This window comes from Leucopleurus acutus, assembly GCF_964270905.1.
Source record: "Leucopleurus acutus genome assembly, chromosome: 5".
In the NCBI taxonomy this organism is placed as follows: Eukaryota; Metazoa; Chordata; class Mammalia; order Artiodactyla; family Delphinidae; genus Leucopleurus; species Leucopleurus acutus.
In genome coordinates, this window is record NC_139147.1 from 10,608,533 (window position 1) to 10,633,529 (window position 24,997).

General features: G+C 46.6%; 1 protein-coding gene across 2 annotated transcripts in view; it reads left to right on the forward strand.

The window, feature by feature from the left end:
• RCAN1 (regulator of calcineurin 1) overlaps positions 1–24,997 on the forward strand; it is a gene marked incomplete at its 5' end in the record, with an annotated part of 95,294 nt that overhangs the window by 67,905 nt on the left and 2,392 nt on the right. Inside the window, 3 exons of one of the 2 annotated variants that reach the window (XM_082840563.1) lie at positions 18,656–18,788; positions 21,510–21,683; positions 23,318–23,477. In XM_082840563.1, the coding sequence (XP_082696689.1) occupies positions 18,702–18,788; positions 21,510–21,683; positions 23,318–23,477 (421 nt within the window). Of the gene's footprint in view, positions 1–18,655; positions 18,789–21,509; positions 21,684–23,317; positions 23,478–24,997 lie in introns of those variants that run through there. The other variant, XM_082840562.1, reaches the window with a different exon arrangement.

Consider the following 24,997-nt stretch of genomic DNA (forward strand, 5'->3'; position numbering starts at 1 on the left):
CCAGCTCGGCTCCTTGGACAGGGAAGATGCTCAGAAAGATGCTTGTTGAATGACTAAGGAAAGGAATCCCCAAATCAGATTTTCCGTCACTCACTCATTTACAGGTCTTCAAAGCTACCAGGGACTTCCCTGGTGGCGCAGTGGTTGGGAGTCCGCCTGCCAGTGCAGGGGACACGGGTTCGAGCCCTGGTCCGGGAGGATCCCACGTGCCGCGGAGCAGCGGGGCCCATGCGCCACAACTGCTGGGCCTGCGCTCTGGAGTCCACGAGCCACAACTGCTGAGCCTGTGTGCCGCAGCCGCCGGGACCTGGGCACCTGTAACCTGTGCTCTGCCGCAAGAGGGGTCCCCACTTGCTGTGATTGGAGGGAGTCCGCGCACAGCCCACGCGCAGCAGGAAGACCCAACAAGCCAAAAATAAATAATTTTTTTTAAAAGCACTACCAGATATCTTTTTCTTTTCTTTTTTCTAAATTCCTCTTTTTAGATCAGTATTTTGGAGTTGACAGAGAGCGTGGTCATTAATTCATTCGGTCACTCAGTCAACAGAGAGTTGCTGAGCCGGGACCTGGGCAAGATGTGGCAGTGTGGCCGGCAGCAGGAAGGTCATTTTCCAGCCCTAAACCCCAGACCAATTACCGTTGTCATATGTGCCAGGAAGGAAAAGGAGTACTTAATAGAGGGCTTCCCCGTGTCTGTGGGGCCAGGGGCAGCTTCTCTGAGGAGTGATGTTTATATTGTTATTCAAGTAGGACTCAGCCCAGAGCAGATGCCCGGGAGATGCTCCAGGTAGACGGCAGCCCGGATAAAGGTTCTGAGACCTGAAGACCAGCCTGGGCAGCATCGATGAACCAGGACAGTGGCCGGAGCTGGACTGTGTCGGGGGCGGGACCTGCACCAAGAGGCAGCAAGAGCCACTTGTGGTTATGATGCCGGGTTTTCTCCTGAAAGCAAATGGAGGCCATAGAAGGGCTGACGGAGAGAAGGACAGGCCATTTCTAACACCCAAGTTGGGAACGTCTCAGAGGAGAGGACGTGGCAGTGCGTTTTCTGAGGCTCACTTTCCAACATCCTTCCCAAGATGCGTCCTCCTCTCTGTGCTCCAGGTCCTGTCTGTGGACCATCCTGCAGAGAATCGGGTGGAGCTTCCAGCCATGCCTTCAGATAAACAGGCTTCCCTGAGCTCACGCAAAAGTGTCCTTGGCCATCCCCACGTGTTACCCTGCACCAGGACCCTCAGGAGAGCCCACTGTGAAGGAGTCCTCACAGGAGTAGAGGGGGTGGGGGGAGGGGGATGACACAGGAACCAACCAGAGAGATGGAAAGAATGATGCAGGGTAAGAAACTGGCAAGGATTTTAAAAGGAGAGAGAAATCCTAACAAATATGTCAGATACGAATCCAGCTAAATCAGTAAGCACTTTGAACGTCAATAGTCAAATGCACCAATTAAAAGACAGAGATTGTGACAGTGGATCAAAACACAAGGCCAACCATATATTGTCCATAAGAAACCCATTTTAAATATAAAGGCACATATAGGTTAAAAATAAGTGGGTGGAAAAAATAAACCATGCTAACACTAATCAAAAAAAGAGTCAAAAGGCTTCCCTGGTGGCGCAGTGGTTGAGAGTCCGCCTGCCGATGCAGGGGACGCGGGTTCGTGCCCTGGTTTGCGAAGATCCCACATGCCGCAGAGCGGCTGGGCCCATGAGCCATGGCCGCTGAGCCTGTGCATCTGGAGCCTGTGCTCCGCAACAGGAGAGGCCACAGCAGTGAGAGGCCCGCGTACCGCAAAAAAAAAAAAAAAAAAGAGTAAAAAAAAAGCTGGGAGAAGTGAGAAGGATGCAGAAGGATGAAATGGAGGAAGATGATAAAGGGGACAAAGGCAGGACCAGTTCCCCTGACCCCCCATCCCTGTGCCAGGCCCTGTGCTGAGTCCCGGGCATGGCTTTACAGCTTCATAACCACCCAAGGAGGTAGGTCCTGCTTTTATAGTTTCAGAGACTCTGGTCAACCTGCCCCTGCTTGCAGCTTCTCAGAAGATGGGACGTGGTCCTGCCTTCCCTGGCCCACTTCCCTTCGAACTTTCCTTCTGCCGCGGCTTTATGGCTATTAGCTCCAGCTGCCCTGGACTCTTAGGTTGAAGGGGAGAAGGGACGTTTGCATGGACCCCTTGTCTGGTGTTTGCAGAATGTCCTGGGATCAGTCTGATCTTACACCTGAAAAGGGCACATCTGGAAGATTTTGTGCGTTCGTGCTTTTTAAAACGTTTTCAAATGCACCTAAGGAACAGGAAGATCCTTAGAATATATGATAGGACAGCCGCAGCTGTTGCTCACGCTACCTAACGGCGCCAGGCCCGGCTGTGTGGGCCCTTTACGGACGCCAGAGGTGCTCAAACTTGAGTGTGCCTCGCCGTCACCTGCAGGGCTTGCTAAAACACAGAGCTTCTGATTCCGTAAGTAAATTCTTAGCTGCATAATGAAATACCACAAATTGAGTGGCTTAACGCCACACCCGCTTATTAGCTATTAGCTGACAGGTCTGTAGTCGGGACTCAGGGTGTGGTGTGGTTGCCTTCTCTGCTCTGGGTCACACAAGGCTAGAATTGAGCCATAGGCTGGGCTGCCTTCCTTTCCGGAGGTCTGGGGAAGAATCTGCTTCTGGGAACAGATCCCTGTTTCCTTCCGGGACTACCCTCCCTCCGAGAGGCCACTCACATCCTTGCCACTTGGCCCCTCCTCCTTCAAGCCAGCGACAAGGGATCTCTCCTCTCACACGTCAAATCTCTGCCTTCAGAAGGAGCCTGGTAGCTTTGAAGGGCTCAGCCTAGCTAATCTCCCTTTCACAGAGGGACTTTGTGGGACTTCCCTGGCGGTCCAGTGGTTAAGACTCCTTGCTCCCAATGCAGGGGGCATGGGTTCGATCCCTGGTCGGGGAACAAAGATCCCGCACGATGCAGCACCTCCCCCCCACCCCCCAAAAAAGTTAAAACAAAACACTGTGCTGTGTAACATAACCTAATCATGGGTAAAATCCGTCATGGCCATGGTCCTGCCTGCCATGTCCCCCGGGGAGGGGGGGGAATGGGCCATTTTAGAATTCTACCAGCTACAGTAGGTGAGGCAACATTTTGCACTTCTAACACATTCCCAGGTAATGAGATGCTGCTGCTTTGGAAATCACATTGTGAGAGCTACTCACCTACACTAATTCCACCACCTTTGACTTCGACTGCGCCTAATTTACAGAAGAAGACACTCAGAGTTTTAAGCCTAGAGGTAGTAATATTTGAAATTCATAGCAACTGGTAGCTTGTGGGCACCAACCAATCAGGAGGGATGTCAAGCCAATCAGGCCAGATTCTGGCCGTGTAGAACCTCTGTGGTCTTGCTGGCTCGCACCCACTGATGGATTCCCAGCAAGCAAGGGCTGGAGTCAGTGCTCATAGCAGAGCCGGGGCTTCGGCTACTCCGCAAGCTAAGATTAAAGAGAAAATGTCCCACCAATGCTAAGTCAGGAGATGAGGAATAAAGAGATGTTTTATTGATTCCAAAACCCATCTTCTTTTCATTCTATCTGCTCCGTGTTCTATAAAGCCACCTTCCTCAAGGTTAAAATCGGGATTAGTTTCCTATTGCCGCTGTAGCAAAGTACCACAGATGTAGCGCCCGAAACCACACAGGTTTATTAGCTTACAGCGCTGGAGGTCAGAACTCCAAAATCAGTCTCAGTGGGCTAAACTCAAGAATCTGTTTCCTTGCCTTTCTCCAGGTTCCAGAGGCTACAGCGTTGCTTCACAGCCCCATATCACCATGATCTCTGCTTCCAACATCATGTCTGGGTCCACCCCTGATGACCCTCCTGCCTCCTTCTTATAAGGACCTGCCCCCAGCCAATCCAGGATCGTCTCCCATCTCAGGGTCCTTAAGGACCCTGTGCCTGCAAAGTCCCCTCTGCCACGTGAGGTCACATGTTCGAAGTTCCAGGGGTTAGGACATGGACGTCTGAGAGGCTGTTCTTCAACCCACATTTCTGCGGATCACAACGGCAGACATTTTCCTAGAACTTCCTCTGTGCCAAGCCCTTTTTAGACATTAGGTCATTAATGTCACAACCACCCTATGAGGTAGGTCCTGTTATCGTGATCCTCCTTTTACAGACACAGAAACTGAAGCCCGTGGGAGTTCAGAACCTTGCCCAAGGTCACACAGCTAAGAAACGGCAATGCCAGGGCTCCAACCCAGACAGGCTGGCTCCAGAGTCTACACTCTTAGGTACCTCTCATCGATGGACAGGTGAAAAGCAGGCCACTTTATATAAATGGCAAGAAGCCAAAATCACCATCCCAGCCTCAACCCCGCACCTACCCTTCCTCTAACTCCCACTCTGCCTGTTAAGGATCCTACTCTGGGTGGGAAAGCAGTCAGTCACGTTGGTCTTTCCTTCCTTGCTTTCCAAGTCTAATCAGTTACAGAGGCCTTGTCGCTTCTGCCATCTCTGAAATGTCGTTCCAGTTACTATTGCTGGGAAAGAAACCACCCAGAACTTAAAGGCTTAAAACGGCAACAATCCTGTATTTTGGTCATAAATCTGCAGTTCGTGTGGAGATGGGTCTTCCATCCTCCACGTGGCGTCTGCTGGGTTTGCTTAACTGGACGCCAGGGAACCCACTCTCAAGATGTGGCACTCACATGGCTGGCAGGTCGGTTGGGAGCTCAGCCAGGGCTTTGGGCCAGGGGCCTCAGTTCCTCTCCACGTGGGCCCCCCCACGGGCTGCCTGGGCTTCCCGCAAACATGGTGACCATGTTCCAAGAGAACAAGGCGGAAGTGCATGGCTTTTTATGACCTAGCCTCGGAAGTCATATGGTGTCATTTCCACCATACAGTGTCTGTTGAGACACTCACAAATGCCCTCCCACATTCAAGGGTGGAGGATACACACCCCTCCCCTTGATGGGGGAATGGCAAGGTTCTACAAGAGCATGTGGGATAGGAGGTTTGTGGCAGCTGTCTTCAGAAAATGCCATCTTCCAGAATTGCCCTTAGAGTAGCCCCCTGCGTCCTCCTCTGCCCGCACACTGATGGATACATTATTCCCCAAGCCCCAGTTTGGCTATGTGAACTAACAGAAGATTTTTGTCTAATATGTTCATTTATTTTGATATTTTTACCAAAATGTTAAAAACATAGCCACATGTATTGCACGAATCATTTGTATTTTAGGAATAAATCAAAGTAACAAAAGTAAAATTTCCCAAGAAATCCAGGACATGAGATTAACGAATACCAACACTTAACCAGTGCCGCACCAAATGCAGGCACTCAAAGAAATTTGTTCAAAATGAACAAACTGTATATGTCTTTTTTTTTTTTAACATCTTTATTGGGGTATAATTGCTTTACAATGGTGTGTTAGTTTCTGCTTTATAACAAAGTGAATCAGTCATACATAAACATATGTTCCCATATGTCTTCCCTCTTGCGTCTCCCTCCCTCCCACCCTCCCTATCCCACCCCTTCAGGCTGTCACAAAGCACCCAGCCAATATCCCTGTGCCATGCGGCTGCTTCCCACTAGCTATCTACCTTACTACGTTTGTTAGTGTGTATATGTGTATATGTCTTTTCATAAAAGCAGCTCCTTATTTGATTCTGCACGGTAGTGGATGAAGAAAATGTTAACTTTCCTAATACCTTTTATTCAAGTAGTAATGAGAAAATACAGGAATATATCCTTTCCCCACCTATTTAAAATCTAACCCTATTCTCAAGGCCTTAATCCACAGGACTTTCTGTAACTGGACTAATGGGGTATTGAGATGGGATCATCACTGATCACCGCCCTCCACCTCCAGTATCCTGAGCTCTTACTGCCTGCAGCACAGATGGGGCTCAATCATGTTACCACGTTGCTGGAGTGGCAGTCTTATCTCCCAAGCTTCAATCTTAAGCCCCTGTAAGGTCAGGCGCTGTGTCTTAGGCTTTTGAACCCCCTCGTAGAGTACGGGACACCTGGTAAAGGCTTAGTAAGAATTTCACGATTGATTTGACTGTGAGTTCTTGAAGGAAGAGTCATGCCCTTCTCTTCTCTGTGTCTGCAGTGAAGAGTCAGGTACTTAGCTGCATGCTTGGTTCAACAAATATTTATGGAGGGTCCTAAGTGTTCCAGGGTCCATGACTTGGTCTGCCCTTAGTTTAGTGGAGGAAACCAGTTAAGATATGATAAATACTAAGAACTAGAGGTCCCCAGTGTTATGAAAATATGTAATAGGTGTAATTTGACGGAGCGGTGGAGTTCGAGAAGGCACGGAGTAGATCCTTGTTAAATGGTGGTTGAACAAGAAACAAATGAGTGATTTTCTTTAGGCATGGAAGTCTGTTCTTAACTCCAAACAGCCCAGACAAGAATCTGCTCAATGTAGATGCTCAAAAAATGTGTGTCTCATTTCCAGGTAGGCAACACCCGGCCCCAGAGAGCCCACCTGTCCAAGGAATTCTTCCCTATAACTGACTTGCTGCGTGGAACTTTCCCCTTAGTGATGCCTTCCATTGGGGCTGAGACTTTGATCTCCAGAAGTTGCTGATTAAATACAAATTCTCTGGGAGGTCTTATACATTAAATAGCTGTCATCATTAACGCAGTCACGGTGAAAAGTTCATTAGGTACGTTCCAGTCTCGTTAGAAGGGAGATGCAGAGGGCAGGACTGTCCCAGGGAGAGGAAAAAAAAAAAGACCCGGATGTGATTCTGGGACAGAAGAACAGAGGAAAAAAACACAGATGAGGAAGCAGTAGATGTGGTGAGATGGCAGTGACAGGAAAGAACTTGACAGTTTTGCTCTGAGAAGGCATCACCCTTGGGAACATTTGAAAGACCCAGATGGGAGATTTTCCCCCCAAGATCAGCTATTCTCTGATGAGCACACTCTGGAGCCTGCAGAATGTGCCGTGTGAGGTCTGCTCACACTAAGGCAGTGCTCAGCCTAGCGACCCACGCTGTGGAGCCGGACGGAATCGCAGGACCCTGTGCTGGCCGGTGCTGGCCGGTGCTTGACCTCGACTCCGTGGAGACTGCTTCAGCACATACAGCTGATGAGCTGGGCGTTTCACCAGATAAAGATGGCTGGCAGGAGAGCTTATCAAACGAAAAGCAAAATAAATATTTCCTGGTGAAATCCCTGTCTTTACAGGTATTTAAGGAAGACATGGGATTTTTCCAACAGTTGGCACTCCGAAATATTAATGAGTTAAAAATACCAGGTTTGGGAATGGTTTCATAAGGAATTAAAATTCATGACACCAGACTGCTATGCAAAGAAAGGAGTAGATTTCCTCTCTGACTAACGTTCCACCTTACTTAGTGTATCTGTTAACCATGGTTTCCTTGACCATTGATATAGAAAATATAGTGGGGGGAGGGGAAAGAGAAAAGCCGTTTGGTTATTGCAAAAGTGATAAATGTGCGTTGTAGAAATTCTAGTAAGTCCAAAGAAGCGAAGAAGGAAAACGCTGCAATCTTCTTTAATACTAACGTGCATGCTTTTTCTTTTCACCAAATTGGAGTCACAACAGTAAACACTGCTTTGAAACCTGCATTTCTTTTCTTAACAGCAAGTTGTGAACATCGTTTTATGTCGTTAAGTAGTTTTCACTTCCTTCCTGTGAGGTGTGAGTGGCTTTATAGTCATTGATTCAGCATACTTACTAGCTGGTCACTGATAGGATGGTTAGCTTGTTCTAATGTGTTATTTGCATAAAGAATATGCAAATAACAGGGAATGTATTTGCATCTAAATCTTTGCCCACAGCCCTGAGGATTTCCTTAGAATAAACTCCTAGGAGGGAAACGGTTGAGTCATTATTCAAGGTTTTAGTTGACCTGGTTTACACTGAAAGTTTAAACTATCGAGTGTACTACAGTTCACTACCATATTCCTTTAGAAGTTCCTTACCTGGGGAGATGGGCTAATGATTTGGAGTGGAATCAGTCGTATTTTCATGGTGTCCAGTTTAAAGTCTGTTGTATTTGTCAGAAATTTCAGATGATTAACTTAGGGTGCAGATCTTTGAATTTGGGTCTTTTTGGTTCGTTGACTTTGGGTCTGTTTCATTGGTTCATTGGTTGGTTGGTTGAGGGACACAGTAACACACCCAGGTCCCTTCAAGAATACTGGATTTGTCCCCCAGCTGCCCTGTCACTTGCCCCCTTTGGGGATGACTTCAGCTGAGAGCCACCCCGCTAAGTCCCCTCCTTCTCAAGGTACCGCCCCCATCCCAGAGCTGACCAATGTGGAGTATCAAGGCCCAGCCCTCTGCTCCAATGAGGGTCATCCTGTCTTCAGAACACCCCACAGGACCAACCAGCGAGGCTGCCAGTGGGACCACATGGTAGCCCTACTCTCCCTCTACCCAGTCTCTTTTTCTCCCCTTCCCTCCCTCCCCTCCGCTTTCCTCTCCTTCCCTGGGTGTTGATCCCAGAAGAACCCCCTAATAAACTTCCTGCACAAGAAGCTCTGTCTCAGAGGATAACTGTTGGGTTTTTGGTTGGTTGGGGGGGTTGTAAGAGCAGAAGTGGGGCTCAGCAGACCCTGACAGTTGATCACTGTATGTGCCACGTAATTTCTCCTCCGCAGGGCCAATAGTACCACCACGACCTCCCTCGGGATGGAAGCACCAGGGCAGCTCAGACTCAAGGGTGAAGTCAGCCTCCGTCTTCCGACAGTTAGTTCAACATAAGAATATTGATCAAACTGTATCCTAGAATCTTACAAGAGCAGTTTAAAATGCTGTCTTCTCAAAATGATCTTTTGAAAAACTATCTTAAAAGGCACACCCTGAGAATACCTGTATCTCAGTCTACTTTTAGATCATCTTTCCAACCGTGTCATTGAATATTGGTGGTAACAAAACCCTTCTGTCTTCATTCATCGTAAGCCAGTTTTATAGAAATACGTTCAGTTCTGATTCTCAGTTGTGCTGTGTGCCTCCCTGGTATGGCCCAGTCATGTCGCCCTAATGATTGCTAAAGAAACCAACTGTGGTTTGAGCGGAATCTAGGTCAGCCCTATAATAACGTCCCCACCATTCACTTGCATGAGTATAATTTCAGGAGTAGAGAGAACATCCTGCAAATGCCCGGGTAGTCACCCGTAGAAATGTGTTGAGCCAGAAAAAAAATAAAGAATTGCTGTGTGAGGAGCGAGGGACACACTCTCTCGATGTATTATTTGGAGTAGATTATGTGACACAGAACATTTTGAGCCCCGGGGATATGGATGGGTAAGCTGCTTTGTGCGTACCCCTACCTCTCAGTATCTGGCTCAAAGCAGGTGACTAATCTATTTTTGATGACTTACTAAATTAAGCTAGAGGCCAAAAACTCAGATGCTTTTGGGGTCGGGAGCGACAGGGCCACTGGTATTCAAAAAGCAGGGGCTTAGCCAAGGGTTCAGCCGTTGCCCAACAGACCTCTGGGCCCATTATTGCCTTTTTTTTTTTTTTAATCCCAAAGAAACCAAAAATTATATTTCTATGTGAAACCTCCCAATGTTTAAATGTTGAAAACTAATATTTTTATTTGGGGGGAGGGGGGCTGCCAGTTCACAACCAGTAAACTAACCTGGCCATTCTAGACTTGATGGAAAGGAGGCAGCTCTCACTTCTCAGATGCTCTGGTGCAAAGATGGGTGTGCAAATTTTAAGTCACTTGCCATAAACACCCCAATTTTCCTAATGAACAAAGTTGGCATGATTGTTCTTGCTTTTCATGGTGAAAAGCATGATATCCAAGTTGTGGTGATACCTTGTTTGTCCTGTGTTTAGAGTTTATTGTTTGTTAAGTATGTTTTGAATCACTGTGTTACCCGCATGGAGGTGACAGGAGATAGTTCCTCAGCCGACTTATCAGACTTTTAAATAATCCTCAATGAAGGCAATGTCAGTGTGAGAAGACAGCATATGCAGTGGTGCTGTCGGTAACTTCCCAACAACAGACAAGGAAATGGGGCCTGGGGGTGGTAATGGAAAGAGTAGGTAAGAACACGTAATACTTTTCTCTTCTCCCAAACTTGGCAAAACAACGATTTCTGAGCTGAGATCATGAGATTGAAAACTGGGTGTGGATACAAGCTCTTCGTAGCCAAGTTATTGAAACCTGGGTTTCACACCTGGTGCTAAAGATTTACAGAGTTCGGTTTGACCTCATTCTTTTCCCCTTCCTCTTTTTTGACCTTCGACTCTGGTCTGGCCAGTCACTCACCTGGTATTGAGGGGGTGTCTGCGTGCCCCCAGCACTGTGCCAGGTTCCCTGGGAGAACCTACCAGAACCAGAACAGGATCCGGGCCTGCCTCAAGGCAGCACATGTACCCCCCAGGGTTTTAGTTGTGTCAGTTCTTCTGAGATGAGTATGGAACATAGAATGAGAGGAACAGGACTTTTCCATCAGCGTTCACACAACAGTGTCGAACTCATCCTTTGAATGTAAAGGGATTTACTGGGTGGGAATGAATCGGTCTGGGGTTGTGAAAGCTGTTTGTAGCTGGAATGGAAGATAACCAGGTCCTGGTGATTGACGAACACAAGAGCAGCCTGTCACCAGCCCACCCCTGCGCGAGTGTTCCTTTTTTTTATTTAAAGTTGAGTTTTATTAGACCATAGTCTCCCCCAACATTCTGTTTCTTTAGCATTACTGTGTTTTATTTTTTTTCTTTTTTTAATAAATTTATTTATTTTTACTTATTTATTTTTGATTGCGTTGGGTCTTCGTTGCCGCATGCGGGCTTTCTCTAGTTGTGGCGACCGGGGGCTACTCTTTGTTGGTGTGAGCAGGCCTCTCATTGCAGGGGCTTCTCTTGTTGCGGAGCACAAGCTCTAGGCGTGTGGGCTTCAGCAGCTGTGGCACGCGGGCTTCAGTAGTTGTGGCTCGCGGTCTCAGTAGTTGTGGCACGCGGGCTCAGTTGCTCCGCGGCATGTGGGATCTTCCCGGATCAGGGCTCAAACCCATGTCCCCTGCATTGGCAGGCGGATTCTTAACCATTGTGCCACCAGGGAAGCCAAGCCCCTGCACCAGTGTTCTTGTCCACGTTTTTGTCACTGCAGGATCGTGCCCTGGCTTCAGAACAGCTTCAAAGCAGAAGTGAAAATCAATCATTAAAGCAAAGCGGGTCTGGAAAGGAATCAAGAGAACAATTGAGGATGGATTATTAGGGGGGCTTTGGCCCCAGCTGGCTTTAAATAAATGTCACCTCCCTTAATCCGGGGCTGCTGGTCTTCAAGTCATTAAGTATAGTTTTGATTTGCCTACAGCTGTTTCTCCATCTTAAGCATTGCAAATAGTGCATTTCCAAGAAGTGACAGAGGGGGCGGTTAACCTTCATGTACTAGGGAAAGACTGAGGTAATAAGGAAAGGGCTGGGATGGGGAGGGTGGGAGGGAGGGAGACGCAAGAGGGAAGAGATATGGGAACATATGTATTTGTAGACCAGATTCACTTTGTTATAAAGCAGAAACTAACACACCATTGTAAAGCAATTATACTCCAATAAAGATGTAAAAAAAAATAAAATAAAAAAGTTAAAAAATAAATAAATAAAAATAAATTTTAAAAAAAAGAGTTAATGGGATTTCAAGTGCACACGGAATTTAACAAACAAGATGAAATCTTGGATGAACTGTGACCTCTCTTTTAAGGTATCGATTTGAACATGCTTTCCTCCCTACTTTTCCCCAATCAGTTGGTTGTTTTATTTTACTTTATGTCATTTCTTTCTTTCTTTTTTTTTTTTTTTTTTGAGGGTGATTGCAGTTTTCCTTCATTTCCACCACAAGCTTTAACAGAGCATGATTGCCATTCTACTAAAACGCGTTTAGCATTTTCACCACTGCTTCCATCATTTGTGGCACTGGTGTCAATAAGCCACTTTTTTTTTTTTCTTTTTTTAGCGGTACGCGGGCCTCTCACTGTTGTGGCCTCTCCCGTTGCAGAGCACAGGCTCCGGACGCACAGGCTCAGCGGCCATGGCTCACGGGCCCAGCCGCTACGCGGCATGTGGGATCTTCCCGGACCGGGGCACGAACCTGTGTCCCCTGCATCGGCAGGCGGACCCTCAACCACTGCGCCACCAGGGAAGCCCAATAAGCCACTTAAAAAAAAATTAAGTAATAGGAAGTTCCACATTATCTCAGAAATAGAAATTATTTGTATACTATCTTGTACTATTCTGTGTAAAGTATCAAATGATATTTCAGGCTTTTCCATTTTTTTTCCCAAAGTATCAAAAATGACCCAGGCTGAAGTGTAGTATTAATATCACTTCTTTTGTGTTATCCTACAGATTCAGAAGATTAATGGTTATTAAACATAAAGGTGATTTTCATTAAAGATGGTTTTCTCAGCTCAGATTTAGAATTCATAGGCATCACCTTCTGTCGTGGGAGACAAGGGCACTCTCTTGTCTAAGGAGTTCTGGTTAGAATCTTCCAAGTCCCACAAAAAAAGGTTATCAGCTTTGTTTTACATTTTCTTTCCTACAAGGCCCCTCCCTGTGGCCGAGCAGATCTTACCAGTAATAAAGCAATTCTATGAGCAGTAAACTCCCGAGCCCACATCTGGCTCTGCCCCGCTCCCCAGCCCATTCCCTGATTACCCTTCAGAGAGAACAAAATTGGAAACGCCTTTAGAAATCAGAAAGAGGAATATCTTCCTGTTCTCTTTCTTACACATGATCGTCACAAAAAAGCAGAAAATTGGGAATTTAATAGCCCTACTGCGGAGACAATAGGCCTTCAAACATTTTTGATCATGAACCTCACGGATGAAAGCTTTTTGGTGCATCTGCCAATAAAAGCATTTTATTTGTAACTTCTATACAAATTCTACTCCCTACTGTGCACCTTATAAAACACACCCTAAAAAACAGGCATTTAAAAAAGACAAGTGAACATATATTAAATTAAACACGTTCTGCCCAAACGACAAGGGGCTGTCGAGACCCCGGCCGTAGACCCCTAAGGAGAGTCACAAGGCCTCTGGGAGTGTCTCGGGGGGTGAGGCCTCAGAGTCTGGAGCTGGTGGTGCAGTCCCATGCCTGGACATCCTGCGAGCCACCATGCAGCAAGGACAGAGGAATGTGACCCTGGAATGGGACCAGCACCCGCTGAGCAAACCTGTACCTTTGCCACCCCCTGCAATGAAAAGGAGGTCTTTGTTCAAACCAGAGGCACTGGAAACCCTCCAGTTAGGAACACAGATGGCCTTGACCCTTTGATGGCTGGTGGATGCTGGCTCTTGGCCCGTCTCAGATGGACCCTCCCTGGTGTAGTCCCTGAACTGCACAAGCATTTATCCGCATCTCCAGGGAGTGGCAGTGGTGCCCTCAAGCAGCTCTCACTGTAGTAGGGAGATTGCCAGGCAAGAATATAACTAGGATGCCAGGCAGACTGCACTGAGAGCTGGGGGGTGGGGGGGTGGGGGGAGGTCACAGGGGTTAAAGGAGGGAGAGAACATAAAGTCCGGAGGGGTGCCTCCTGGAGAACGGATGTTTGGTGATGGGCTTTGAAGGATGAATAGAAGTTCGGCAGGTAGAGCCTAGGGAGGAGCTGGCTGACAACTGAGGAAAGCAGGCAGAGCTGAGGGCTGCCTAGAGGAGTCATGGGCTCCGTGGTCAGAGAAGGTCTCGTGCCTCAGGGGTGCCATGCCCCCAGCCTGTCCCTTCCCTCTTTTCTGAACGCAGACACTGGAGTGGTTCTGTTGCATGGAAGTTAGTTCATGCCTCTCCTCTGCTCAAAACCCTCTGATACCAGCATGCAAGCCAGAGACCTTCCAATGGCTCAAGGTCTCATGTGGCCCTGCTCCCAACCACTTTCTCCATGTCCTTCCTCTACAGCCATTCTGAGCCTCCTGCTGGGCCTGGACATGCCAGGGGCCTTTGTGCCTTCTGATCCCTGGCCTGAGATGCTGTTCCAAGCATCTCATGGTTCACTCCGCCACTTCCTTCGGGTCTTGATGTACCCACCTGTCATCTTCTCAGGGACGCCTTCCCTGGCTAGTCTTCCTTCCTTCCTTCCTTTTTCTTTCTCTCTCTGTCTTTCTTTCTCTCTTTCTCCTTTTCCCAGCTTTTCCTATCCCTCATCTCTGCCTTATTCCCAGCACTTACCACTATCTAAACACACTATATATTTTACCCACTTATCTCATTTCTTTTTCCTTTTTCCCATCTAGAATGTAAGCTCCATGAGGGCAGAGGGTTTTGTCTGTCTTCATCTCTGAACCCCCAACACCTGGAACTGTGCTTGGGTGAAAGAACAAATGGGTAGATAGATGTATAGATTGACACATGGATGAATACCAAGTGAAAATCTTCCCCTTTAACAGAGCAATGGGAAGTCACTGAAATCTTTACAGTAGGAGAGGAACGTGATCAAGCTCAGCTTCGGGAAGTTTTATGTTGTGGGAATTACGCACTATTTTGCAGTAGTAAGAAATTGGCCACAGCTGCCTGAGGTGGTGTGCAGGAGTGCCAGGTGGAGGATGCTGCAGAGAACCTAGAGACCCCTCCATTGACCAGTGGGGCACGTACGAGAGGAAGCCATCCAGGATGCCAGAGGGACTGAGAGAATGGAGATGGGGAAGTACCAAAGGGCACTGCTGCGAGGCAAGCATAGTTCCATGGAATCTGCAGTCAAAGGATCGGGGTGAGTCCTGACTCCTCAACACAGTGAGGCCCTCTGAACCTCAGTATCCTTACCGACGAAATGGGAACTAGAAACACAACTAACATGCATCAACCACTGATTGTGTTTCAAGCACTATACCGGGCACTCTGCCTATGTCAGATTGTTCAATCTTCACTGCAACTGGGAAGTTGATATTAACCTGGTTTCCAAGTGAGAACAAGTGTCCCCTCAGTTAATAACACCTTTTCGACTGGGAAGTGATAAAGATGACTCAGAGGCCCCTGTGTACAGTAACTTAGGTTGGGGGAACAGTGCTCCACCTTATAAAGGGAAGGGTTACGAATATTAAATAACAGTAAAGCTATCCCATTATCTCAGAAGCTAAAAGCTCCGTTAAAACACAAGCTTAATTGGCATTCAAGATAAACTCTCTGATACCTTTGATCTCAGTCGGGTGTGCCATTTTCCCTCCCAGGAGATCTGCAGATTTCTTCTTCGCTCAGCTTTGATTTGCACAGCAAAGTCAGAACTCGGTTTCTCTCTGGTCATTCTGTAGAAGGCTTCACTGGTGGCACGTTCTTGGCGTAGCTGTAAACTCCTTGGGGTTTATAATGGGCGTGCTGAGGTCATCCTCCCTATGCTTTAAGAGTGCTGTGATGGGAATGATGGATTTCGACATAAACCTCAATTGTTCCTCACTGAGAATAGAAACTTCTTAATGAACATATGCTCTCACTGCTTGGAACCACAGGAAGCAAATGCAGGTTGAAGAGATTCATTTAAGATTTTTAATGGCGCGAATGGAAGAAATGCAAAACATCTAAAGCTTTCAGCGGACTCAAGCATTTCATTTCTTCTCTAACTTCTGGTTTCTGTTTTACTTTTTTTTTTTTTTTTTGCGGTACGCGGGCCTCTCACCATTGTGGCCTCTCCCGTTGCGGAGCACAGGCTCCGGACGCACAGGCTCAGCGGCCATGGCTCACGGGCCCAGCTGCTCCGCGGCATGTGGGATCTTCCCGGACCGGGGCACGAACCCGCTTCCCCCGCATCGGCAGGCGGCCTCCCAACCACCGCGCCACCAGGGAAGCCCCTGTTTTACTATTTTAAGTGCAATTTTTAGTATGCTTTTCAAGAGTTCTAATGAGACGTTGCTGTGGGCTCTGCTTTCTTCAAATCACTCACATCCAACTTGCAAACAAGAATCAAAAAAGTACTTGCCTTTCAAACCACAAGGGATAGACAAATACCATAGGACGTTTAGAAGTGCAAGTTCATGTCTAATAGACGTGCAGTCGAAGAGTGGACATTCCTAGCAAGAACTGTCAGGTGAGCCGATAAAAGGAAGGCCCTCTGGGTTCAGGGACAGGTGTCTGTCCCCTTGGCCAGCCGGGGCTTTGGAGCACCACGAAGGGTCCATGCTCCGTACCTCTCACGCTGCGGGCAGCCTGTGTTATTGGACCCTAGGTGCCATCTCTCTCAGGTACACTTTGTGACCCGGTGGTTTTTGCCAGCCTCCAATCCAGCCTCCCTACAGTCGGCCACAACTTTGAGCCCCTTTCTCTGATCTAGAAATGGAAGCACTCAAGTTCCCTAAATATGATTCAGATAGAGCTTACCATCAATTCAAAGGCACGTACAGAATTGCATGTTTTGGGAGGCTTTCTGGACAGCCTAATGAAAGATCTATCATTTATCATTTATTTCTAGGAGCAAAGATAGTTGAACCATCTTCAAATACCTCACTATTCCTTTTTTTTTTTTATCCCATCCGTATTAATGAAACCACAATTGTAAATTTGGGTGAGTTCAGTGCTGTTGTCTCAGATGAACAGAAATGTTCCAGATTTGCCCACACGACTGAGTTGGAGCTTCATGTCATGAGTTTTAATAGGATGAGGAGATGGTGAAATTAACCTCCTCTTCCTCCTCTGATCTCCTTTTAACCCTTATTCGCCAAGGTGGACTCCAGGAGAAAGAGAAAAGGAGGGACAGCCGCTCCGGAGGAGTGGAATGCACTTCTGTGCCTTCTACCTCCCGTACCTTTCCCCTTGGCCTCCCATACCCCCACTGCCACCCCCAGGCCACCACCAAAGCCTGCATGTGCCTCCAGGGTACGCTGCAGGCTGTGCACCGAAATGCAGCCAATCCCAGAGCACAGTTCCCGGAACCAAGCACCACCCAATGGACCACTTCCTCTTGGCGTTTGATGCATGCCATACTATCTCACAGCGTTCGAAACTCTTCTAGAACACATGCACTTAGATCTCTTGGGTTGGCAGTTACGGGTAATTTGGCAAAGCAAACACCATAACTGGTCTCTTGCATAACCCTACAGCTGGCAGCAGGGCACCATCCATGGAGATTAAGCAGTGCTCACTCATGCAAGAAGACTTCGCATTTCCTTTTATGGAGGGATAAATGCTCTGGTTTGTTCTTTCCCATTGCATATATTCTTTTTATTATAGGCTGACTTTAATGCTTCTTTGTAGTTAATTTTTAAATGTGAATAGCAGGATTCCACTTAACTTTTGGAAGCTTAAGAGGTGTCCGCCTCTAGACTAGAGAATGTTTTTATAAATAATGAGACTGCCTTTAGGTGATACTGAGTAGGAAGGACCTAGGACTCACACTGCCATAGGGACCTAAACTAGAAAGTACTTGGAAGTTCAAAGACTTGCAGCCCTTTAATGGGATTAACAAATACATACGACTATATATAAGAGAGAGAACGGACAAGGACCTACTGTTTAGCACAGGGAACTACAGTCAATATCTTGTAATAACCAATAAGGGAAAAGAATCTGAAAAAGAATAGATATAGATATGTATAACTAAATCACTTTGCTGTACACCTGAAACTAACACAACATTGTAAATCAACTATACTTCAATTTAAAAAGTAATAAAGTAAAAAGTTGCAAAAAAAGAGTTGCAGCCTTTTCAAAGAACTGGCATCCTGACACCCAGTGTGCTTCTCCAAGACCAGACATCTTACCTGAAAAAAGGCCAACTGAACTAACTTTTCAATTGTAGTGTACATTCTTTCTATTTCTTCTTCCTTTCCTAATTAAAGCAAAAACAAAAACCTTCAGTCTATGAGTCTCTAAGCAGACAACCTCTGAATGTTTCTTTTCTCAGCTTCAGAGGCTAGATCCTCTAAAATATTTTTGTATCTTTTCCCGAATTTAGCAGCTATTAGAAAATGATCAATGTGCTGCATATTCCTGGTTCTCAAATTACAATAATACAGTTTTCCAATGAAAATCCTAGGATCTCTTCTCACATTCTCACTGTGAAATACAAGTGGGAATTAGGACATTCCTCCAATAAAGTTTAATTAGAAAAAAAAAAAAGACCATATTTCAAAATGAAGTCCACTTTTTCTTTAAAAGCAGAGTTCATTGACCAAGACTGATTTCAAAATGTTTTCTCTAATACCCCAGCATCTGAAACTTTGATTTCAGTGTTCAGGAAATTACGGGGATCAAACAACTTGCCAAGACTTCGGTTTCCAGGTTTCTCCAAGCCTTGAGAGTTCCCTGGAGGCTAATTACTGTTTACTGCTGTAGACCTTCCTCCTGTTCCTCTGTCACATTTTCCATCTTAAGAAGGGTCGTCCCATTCAGCCGAGGAGCCTGGTGACCGAGTGGCTGAATGGAATTACTACCAGTGGAAACTATGCTGCAAGAGGGGTAGATAAAGCAGCTGCACAGCAAACCTCGGCAGTTTTTTCCATCCTCCCCAAGCAAAGTTAATTAGCATAGGGAAAATGACTAAGGTGTTGACGTCACCTCTTTCCAGTAGAAACTTACACTCTGTCTCTGCCTGCCTGCGAGCAAGTAGGACTTGACTCAGGAATTTGGTGTCCAAACAGGATGCTCTGGAAGCGGTGCTTTTTTTCCCGGTGGGGGCTGGACCTCGGTGCTTTATAAGTGAGGGCTCGAGAAAGAACCTACAGCCTCTGGTAAAGGAACCTTACTTGGGGCTTGACCGCGGGAATTGTAGCTTTCTCTGTAAGGAAGCAAGATGCACTTTAGAAACTTTAACTACAGTTTTAGCTCCCTGATTGCCTGTGTGGCAAACAGTGAGATCTTCAGCGAAAGTGAAACCAGGGTAAGGCTTCTGATATAATGTGATTTTTGAGAGTTTTCAAACTATTATGTTAATTGGGACTGTTAGCTGAAATACTTGGTGGGGTATGTGGCTGTCTTGTGGGTTTGGGGGTTTTGAAATACATCCAGAATGCTTTGACCCTTAAAAATCAAAAGGTGTTGCCTGAGGAATTAACTGTGAAGGAATTTTTAAAGCTCTCAATATTTAAAAGCATCTGTGTCCCTTGACCAGTTAGTAAGGGAGGGTTTGGCGTGGTGTTTTTTCATTCTGTGTGGGTTGTATCAATAAGTAAACTTTTGGAGGGAGGACTTTTCTGACAGTGAACAGAATGTTTCACTTTGACATTTAGAGTTCAGGATACATTGATTTTTATCTCAGGAAATCAATACTGGAAGGATATTTGAATGTTTGAAGGAATTACAAGGGCCTGTCTTCAAGTTTCCAGATTTCTCTAGCTGGAGAAAATGCAGCCATAGCAAATAAATAATAAAACTGGATACATAACTTAAGTGTGGGATGAGTATACCTCCTGGGAAGCAGCTCTCATTGATGGTTATTAATATAATTAGTAATTTTAATTACTATGCTTTTCTTCTTCATTTGATTAAAATGTAAGATTTTCATCAGTAGCTACGAAGCTATCTAATTGATCTCCAACAATATTATATATGAATGAATTCTGTATGTTCTGTTTGGGGGGCGGTGATCATGTTATACCTTTATACCCAAAGCCCTACTGAGACATCAGAAGGTTTCTTTTTTTTTTTCCTAATCAAATTTAACTCCATAACTGTGTACAATGCTTGCAAGCCGGGACTGTAGTTTTTGAACTAGATATTAGAGCATGTTCTACGTGTAAAAGTACTACAAAGTCTATGTATTTAATGTTAGCCTTATATGAGTGAAATCACTGATTTACTTAATTAAGTAGAGATGCCATCCAATAACTATAATTACTAGGTATTGGTTATTGGAACAAATAAGATTATTTTATAAGAGAATACTAATAACATAATAGCAATATGAAATTAACAAGATAGTGTGGGTTCTCTTGGGTTCTGGTCCTAAGCCCTGACTTGTATTCTAAAAATATTCAGCAAAGTCATCTCTCTTAAATTATGAATGATAACTTTAAAACTAAGCAGTTGGTCACAGTGCCTATGGATGAGGTCGTGTGAAATTCCAGATCTGCGCAGACACCCTTACGCCCCAGACTTGCCCCGTGCTCGGGAGGGGTGGAGAACAAGCCACGTGCAGCCAGATGAAATCGCAGCTGAAACATCTGCTGTGCATTCTTTCTCATTCTTTGCCTCTGCAACACCCCTTGTGGGAAAGTCACAGACATTTCCATCAACTAAAGAGAAGCCGGCGAATTCGAAGAGAGAACGGTTGTGAGCTGTTCCCACTCCCCCTGAGCCACGTGCCTGGTGGAGACACCAGCCAGCAGGGAATGCAGGACCTGCCCACAGCCCTGCCCTGTGGACCAGGCACTGACCGACAGGAGGGCCCCTCCCCTCCCCCGCTCTCTAGCCATGAATATCCTCGAAGATGTTCTCCCTTCTTGTTGGGAATCCTCTCTCCCCTCTGCAGAAGCACCGTGCTCTGCATAGGTCTCCAGGGTACTTGTGGGCTCCAGGGCCTTCCCTTCTCACCAGTCACCTGGGTGGAGGGCATGCTGCCCCATCTGGGCTCTCACCATCTGCCATCCCACCCCCATCTGCCTCTCACCATCTTCACAGTTTAGTCTGAAAAAAGATTCAGAAAGTTCGGTGACTAAAAGTCCCTGCATAATCTTCCTGGAAGTTTCAAGACTGTCCATCACCTCCCTCTCTGGTCAGAAAGGTTTCAGTGGCCTCCCAGGCCCCCCCAAGGGCACCCGCACCCAGGACCCCGCCGGGGGTCGCTCCCTAGAGCTATTCCCAGGAGCTGATGAACACTCTCGTGATTCTAGGCTTTTAGTTCTTGAACTTGGGCATTTCAATTCTAAGAGCTCGTGCTGTTTCATAGTGTTCACTAGCTCTTTCAACACTAGAGCTAGATCTGTACATATATTAAAGCCAGCGTGCAGAAATGGGTTCATTGGCAGAATGTTAATTTTTGAAACCACTACTATTTTAGAGAGTTAAAACGTAACAGATTGAATGGGAAAATAATAATGGGAATTTTTAAAAAACTGCTTCCTTTACATTAAGAAATGCAAGCCTTTTCATTAACTTCATTGGTTACCATTCAATAATAATGTTTTTTTTTTTTTTTGAAATTAGCTCCAGTGCTTTTAAGTCCAAAAGCAATATCTGATGGACAAAGCAATGCCCTGAGCTGTGTGGTGGGATTGGAGCTCACTAGATTGGGGGAGGTCACAGGACAATAGGGTCTGGCAGGCCAGAAGGGTGAAAAATGACCAAATGAAAATGTTCCTTCTACTTTTAAAAAGAATGTTTCCGTGACTGTAAGAAGTGTTGAAGTATTGGTAATTGTTCAGCTGATTAAATGAATTTAGTAAATCGTACATTCTTACTTTTGTATAAAATCACGTATATTAAATTAAAAGGGCAGAATCTCCCCAGAGGAGAAAGGTGGGTTCTCTTTCTTCTCTAAGAAAAAAGTTGGAAGTTCTTGACATGATTAATAATTTGGTTCCTCCATGAGAAATGTAATGAAGTCATCCAGTCAAAGGTCATATGCAGGTAAATTTCAACTCCTTTTATTTTTACTTTTCAGGCCAAATTTGAATCCCTCTTTAGGACATATGACAAAGATATCACCTTTCAGTATTTTAAGAGCTTCAAACGAGTCAGAATAAACTTCAGCAACCCATTATCTGCAGCAGATGCCAGACTCCAGCTACATAAGACGGAATTTCTTGGAAAGGAAATGAAATTATATTTTGCTCAGGTGAATCGAGTTCCTTGATACCCATCCTTCTCCCTCCTCCCTCCCACCCTTAAAAGTAGCTTAGACATGCATTACGTATAGGTTGATTTAAAACTCCAAGAAATCATCTTGAGAAGGACAAGATTCATACTCGAAATTTTTCATGTTCCCTATTTTAAGAAGACATCGGGGTGTATTTGAAAGTGCCCTCAGAGATGACCTTCTTGAGTTGAGTGATGAGGGGAGAAAGAGAGCCTTTCCTGACTCAGGAAGGTGGAGGACCGCAGGGTCGTGGGCGTGGCTACCCTTGACCCACCCCCGCACCCCCACCCCCACCCCCCGGGCCAGAGCGGTTCGGCTCTGCGCTGGGTCCCCGCAGACCGCTCACTCCTGGAGAGCTGGTATCTGCAAGCCGGCCCTGCGCATCAGCACGGGGCTGCCAGACCCGGCCTGAAAGGAAAAAAATGGGTTCACCAGGCAGGTAGCAAATGCTAAGAAATACTTCTGGTAAGCGGGGGTCCCGGCCCCAGGGTATTCCCGGGAGCTGTGCGGCGGGTTTGCTGTTTCTCCTGCATCACCCTTCCTGCCTCCCCCAGCAACTGCCTTCTAGATAGCTCACAAAGTTCCATTTGATGATGTTACCGGAGTCTAACAGCTTGGCAGGGGGCGGGGCAGGGGCTCTTCGGACGCTTCTCCCTGGTGAAAGAGACCCCCATTGGGGCCCTGAGTTCCCCTTGCCAGTAAGGGAGCAGATCCTGTAGAGGGGCTTCCTGACCTTGCGCGAAGGTGAACTTGCCCTTCCAGGGTAAATGAGAGCCGGGATGCCCTGCCCCCTGGTGGTAAGTGCGAGGCGCAGGCTTCAACCTTGGATCCTTTGGAGCAAATTCCCTTCTATATAAGTAATTACTTGGTCTCTCCACGACTTTTTCTGGTTTATTAAAGTAAATGCATGTTCATTGTGATTTTTCTGGGGGGTGGGAGGATACTAAAGAACAAAGAAAATCCAAACTGGTAACATTTTGATGTAAGATGTCTCCAAACAGCCCTCTAATCACTGGTATAATTTTTAAGCCCAAACTAGGATCTTGGTCATTGTTCCTTATCATTATTGTTTTAAATATGTATCCTGGAAGGTAGATGTATTTTTCCTTCCTCACTTTTGGCATCTGATTCAGAGCCCCAGAGGGAGGGAAGCCTGAGAGCGTGGTGGGCAGGAGTCCTGGGTCATCTTAGAGATGTCGCTTAGCCATTGGAGCTTCTGTGATATGATGTGATGCCACCGTAATATGAGGAGGTGGAAGAAATTGATGCTGAGATCCCTCTTGATCTCAGGGACAGTGCTTTACTTTTCCCATGTTTACTAAAATTATCTCTGTATATTTTCTGTCGGTCTAATTCAAGCATAATTACTTGCAGTCCCAGTGCCTGTGAGTCCCTGTCCTGAGAGGGGTCTCTAATCATGTTTGCACCATAATCCAAGTTCCCTTCCCCGCCCTTAGAAACCGTATTGCGATTCATCCTTGGGCTGCACCCGTTCAGCTGCCTGGACATGGGTTTGTCCTTCACACCTGTCTTCCGTAGGCTGCTATTAAGTGCGATTGCTGCTTCAGTTCTTCCCCCGAGGAACACCCACCTGCATTTATCTCTCTCCTCAGACTTTACACATAGGAAGTTCACACCTGGCTCCACCAAACCCAGACAAGCAGTTTCTGATCTCTCCTCCTGCCTCGCCGCCGGTCGGTTGGAAACAAGTGGAAGACGCTACTCCCGTCATAAATTATGACCTTTTATATGCTATCTCCAAGCTGGGGCCAGGTAAGCAGTGCCCTCGGGTGGAGAGGGGCAAGGAGACGTGGGGAGATTGTGGTCAAGGCAGAGACACGCCTGCAGCAGGAGTGGCCGCGACCCCATTGCTCTTTCCACTTCTCACGTGATCAGTGCCAGCGTGTGTTGTGAACTGTCTCTATTTGCTTTCTTCGGAATCGAAGTAACCCATGCCCTGGGGTGGGAGCGTGCACGCCTGCCTCTTACTTCATCCATTAGGAAAGCATGCACGCTGGTCCAGGGGACCAAGTACCATGACCCCTCTGGGCCGCATCACGTGAATCCATCCCCTCACCCACTGAGCACAGCCGGTGTGAGGGACTCAAGACCCGGCCTCACGTCCTGTTGCTCCAGGTGGGGATGAGTGATTGGATTTTGGAAAGGGAAAACAGGCTTTCCCCACTTTTAGACATTTCATTTTTAGTCAAGGTAATTTCATCTATTGATCTGCTTCTCCCCTGACCTTTTGAATGTGTGAGGGAACAGAGACCCATAGATCATGGTGGAGAAGGAGCCCCAGTCACGAAGCCCAATAGGGAGGGGTGCTCCCCTAGTGAGCTTGCCAGGGAAAGAAGAGGTTCCAGTCCTCAGAAGGAACAAAGGTGTGAGCATTTAGGAAGAAAGGTACTCTGGCCTCAGGCTTCTCATCCAGAAAATGGGTATTACTGCGTGGAGTAGTAAACGAGATCATCGTGTGAAAAGCACTTCATATAGTGCCTAGCTTGTGGGCAGCGCTCAAAACATGTTTTCTGGAAACAGTACCATGTTGGAGGTTCCTGTCCTACCTGATAGGGTTTGGGTGGGCTGGCAGGTGCAAGCGGGGTTCTTGGGGGTAAAGAGGTTTGAGCCCCCCTTCTGCCTTATTCGTGGAGCAAATGCAATAAATGCTGAGGCCATCGGCTTTCTCCTTGACCAGCAATCTGGTGTTCCTCTGAGGGGACGGTTTTATTTGCTTGGACCATTAGCCGTTTCACATGGAAAAGATGACATCTCTGTAAACATCGCTCTGACGGAAAATCCCCCTGTGGTAGAAAGCAAGAATCACATTACTTACTGCTCATCGTGGCATGAAGGTCAAGACGGAAGTGGCCAGCGCTCCTCCTGGCAGCTCCAGGTCAAGGTGTATTAGGTAGCAGAGGGCTGAAACCTCCTGGGATGTTAGAGAAGGGAGGAAGGGGACGTCCACCTAGGGAGAGGCGTCAAACTGCTCCAGAGGCAGGAAGTGATGCTAGCGAGCATTCTTCACACTCTAGAACCTACCACTTCTTTACAGACGGCTTGTTTGAGAAGCCCTTCTGGAAAATAGCCATAAGATCAATTTGCCCTTCGTTTACTTAGGGCTTATGACCTTGAATAGTCTTTCTTTCAACAGTTGAAAGATTGCAAAGGTTTTGCAAATATGATCCTGTCCCCGTGCTTTCTGGATTGCGACTCCTCAGCGGGTAGATAGGAATTTGTAAAGCGGATCGTGACCCGCATTTTGAGCGATCTCTCTGGCCCTCCACCTTAGC